General features: G+C 32.4%; 1 protein-coding gene across 5 annotated transcripts in view; it reads left to right on the forward strand.

Annotated features, from left to right (window-relative positions):
* The window catches only part of CSMD3 (CUB and Sushi multiple domains 3), a 1,245,805-nt gene extending 1,242,546 nt beyond the window's left edge, over positions 1-3,259 (forward strand). For all 5 annotated transcript variants that reach the window (XM_082720053.1, XM_082720054.1, XM_082720055.1 and 2 more), the window contains one exon: positions 1,249-3,259. In XM_082720053.1, the coding sequence (XP_082576179.1) occupies positions 1,249-1,408 (160 nt within the window). In that variant the 3' untranslated portion in view covers positions 1,409-3,259. The remainder of the gene's footprint in view (positions 1-1,248) is intronic.
* Positions 3,260-3,814: the final 555 nt, after the last annotated feature.

Raw genomic sequence — 3,814 nt, forward strand, 5'->3', positions numbered from 1 at the left:
ATAATGAACGTCAGCAAATTATCCAGTGGAATGTGGGAAACGAGAAATCAGAAATGCCAAAGGAGAGAGAAATAAAAAAGGAAGAAGGAATCAGGACCAGCAAGTTATACTAGCTGGCCTAGAATCCATGTGTTTTGTTAAGTAAAATCAAATGTTCAGTTATCAGTAACTCTTTGGAAACTATTTTCATGACTTAGTTATCAGTACAGTCACTTCTTCTTTGAGATTTTGAGTTTCCTGTTCTTATATATGTCATTTTTAAGGAAATTGAGTATGTTTTTAGGATACTCTAAGTACCATCCCAAATTAGGCCTCAATGTTAGTTGTCTGCTCATTCTGAAATACTTTTTAATTAGTCCAGAACTGGCTTCTTCTTGTCCTTCAAGTCTCAGATTACATTTTACTACCTCAGAGATACTTTTTCTTATTACTGTTCCTAAAGTGGGTCCCTATTACTTCCTGTCATATCAACAGCTTTCCTTTTTATCAGAACACTTCTTATTAGCTATTTTTCTTATTTTATTTATTTTTATTTTAACTCATTTAACTCATTTTATTTTAGCTCATTTAACTCCTTTTATTTTAACTCATTATTTTAACTCATTTAACTCATTAACTCATTCATTTAACTCATTTATTATATTTTAACTCATTTAACTCATTTTATTTTACCTCATTTAACTCATTTATTTTAACTTATTTATAAATATTTATTGATTGATTATTTTCTATTACTACCTTATGAGCTCCATGAGTGATGCCTTCCTTGTATTTTTTTTTTTTTTTTTTAAATTCTGTATCCAAAGTCCAAGCTCATGCCTGGTATAACAGAAGCTTGGTAAATATTTGAAAAATGAATGAATGGATGGATGGATAGTAATGAGATATACATTTTATCATCACCATAATTACTTACATTATACATGCAAATTCACAATGGTTGTTTATTATTGCATCAGAAAATTTAAATTGATGAAAATAGCCATAATACATTTATTTATACTTGTATTACTCATATTGGTAGTGTACATTAATATGTATTATATGTAAATAATAAAAATCACTCAGGGTTTACAAATGACTGGTGAATTGTTCAAATTCGATGTGTTGAGCTTATGATTTCTTAATTAATATTTTGAAGTTACATTATGCATTAAGAATGATAACTCAAGTATGTTATATTTGAGTCCTACTCTGTTGTTTCTAGAAGAACATTAACTCATAGCTAATCAATGTTCTCATCAACAGGACTGCACCCAAAACACAGTATACAGGATGTTCAGTTCATGAAAATAACAATGGCCAAGCAGCTTTTGAAAACCCCATGTATGATACCAACGCAAAGTCAGTGGAAGGGAAAGCAGTACGTTTCGATCCCAACTTGAACACGGTCTGCACAATGGTCTAACTCGGCAACTCTTTGCCTTCTTCAGAAGCTTGGAAATCGACACACAAAACAGTGCACATTTAGTTCACTGCTAAACAAATTAAAGCACACTTTTCAGGACTTGCTGGGTCACCTTTTCCTGAGGAATGATAGAGAAGAGTGTTTTTTCATAAACTGGACCATAATTCTTCTTCATGTTTACCATGGAGAGTTTTACAGAAATTTGGCTGCACTCTGAGAGTGCTTACTCACAGTTTATTTGCTTTTTTTAAAAAGGAGATTATTCTAAAACATAAACTTATTTGCATATATTGGAGGAGCATCCACTATCAGTATTTCTGTGCTTTATAAAGTATATTAGAGGGACTGGGTTAAAAAAAAAAAAAAGATATAGGGTAGAAAATAAGAGCTATACTTACAAGAGTCAATAGATCACTGACTTCTCTTTAACTGTCATGAGCTACATCATACCCATGAGTCTGTATTTCACACCACTCTATCCAGTATCTGTTCTTGTTAATTGAGTCATTGTCTTCCTTATTTCCATGGTTATTTCAGATTGAGTCATGCCCTGAAGTGTTTATGAGTGAATTCATGCCACAAAAGAGATAAGACTGCCTACTCTGATTTGACTCTTTCTGGTATTTGTTCTTCAGTGTCATACTGCTATTCTTTGTAGACTGGTTGTCATGGATTCTACAAATGGCAAGATCATTGTGCTAGTCTCCCAATTTCCCTCATTATGTTATAGCCAATATTATTCCATAAGTCATGGGGCAGTGTTTAACACCTCGCTTCTGCCTGTTTTGTCACCCAGAAACCACTCTAGCTGGCAAAAATTATCTGTAATAGTGATGATTTTGCAGTTATCTGAGACACCAAACTTATCATCCTTTACCACACTTTCCAAAGTTTTTGAAAGACCAAATAGAACCTATTAATCTACTATATTTAATCTATGATATATCCTATTTTCCTTCCAGTTGAGTCTCCAAATTTATTTCACATGGTTTTGAACTTTAATCAACAATGAGTTAGAAGTATAAGATTTTAAGCTTTTAACTTTTATCTAACAGTGAGTTAGACATACATTTTGGACCAGTCTATAAATATAATGACTACAAAAAAATTTACACTTTCAAATCACCAATACAAATTTATTTCCTAACGTCGTAGATTTTCCAAATTTTCATGTATTTTGAACTTTCTATACTCTTATTATCAAGAAGCAGGTTTCAGATATGACAGATTTCTTTCATCATCAAATTAAGATTTGCATTTGCAAATTATTGGTGGCTCATTTACAACTGTATCACAGCAATGCCAGCATATTGATTTAATAGGCCATTGTCTTCCTTTTATAGCATGTTTTACTTCGTTGAATAAATTCTGTACCCAGTGTGAACTCTTTGTTGTTGTCCCTCTCAAATGCGGAAAACTCTGTAAACAGTCTCGACTTTTTGTATCATGAGACAGAGTGCCTAAGAGAAATCATTGCACCCGGAAGCGCTGCTTGGATCTATCTCTACAACATTTAGTGAATTTCTTGTAAACCACTTTGAGATACATTGTTTTGGAAATTCATACAATTTTCTCAACATTGTACTCTACTGACAGGATGCTGTTTTAAATTTTATGCCATCAGTTATTTATTCTTGTTTATTCAAATGACTGCAATAACAATGATTCATTCATTAATGTTAAGGTTAATACATTTAAGATCTTGTTTAAACAATGTTTCTTCTGCAACTGGCTACTCCTCTTATATTAATGCATACACTTTTGTAAAGAAGTATATTTTTATGAAAAAAACTTTGTAAAAGTATGATGTAAATTTTCAGTGCAATGTAAACAAAATAAAAATGAATAATTGCTTTTGTAAAATGTGTTTTCTTTTCAAAATTGTCTGCCAGTGTACTGACTGGATAGCAAAAAGAATAAACAGCCCAAATTCATTTGATGTTTTAAAGTTCCCAAACTACATACTTTATACTTATCTAGCAACATAATAATGAGACATGGGTGTTTTTCTTCTTTATGTTTTATATTTCCCCAAGGGTGACACTCTTTTAGAAGTAAACAGATTTCCACTAAACATAATAATATCATAAGAACCTCATCTTAGAATTTTCCTTATGTGTAACTATTTTAACACTACTGTCTAAATTTAGGTATATCTGATGATTTCTTATATTTCTATAGTGTGCTTTCTTTTTATCTTTTATTTTTTTTTTAAGATTTTATTTATTTATTTGACAGAGAGAAATCACAAGTAGATGGAGAGGCAAGCAGAGAGAGAGAGAGGGAAGCAGGCTCCCTGCCGAGCAGAGAGCCCGATGCGGGACTCGATCCCAGGACGCTGAGATCATGACCTGAGCCGAAGGCAGCGGTTCAACCCACTGAGCCACCCAGGCGCCCCTTATTTTT

The sequence above is a fragment of the Mustela nivalis genome (assembly GCF_964662115.1).
Source record: "Mustela nivalis genome assembly, chromosome: 2".
Lineage (NCBI taxonomy): Eukaryota > Metazoa > Chordata > Mammalia > Carnivora > Mustelidae > Mustela > Mustela nivalis.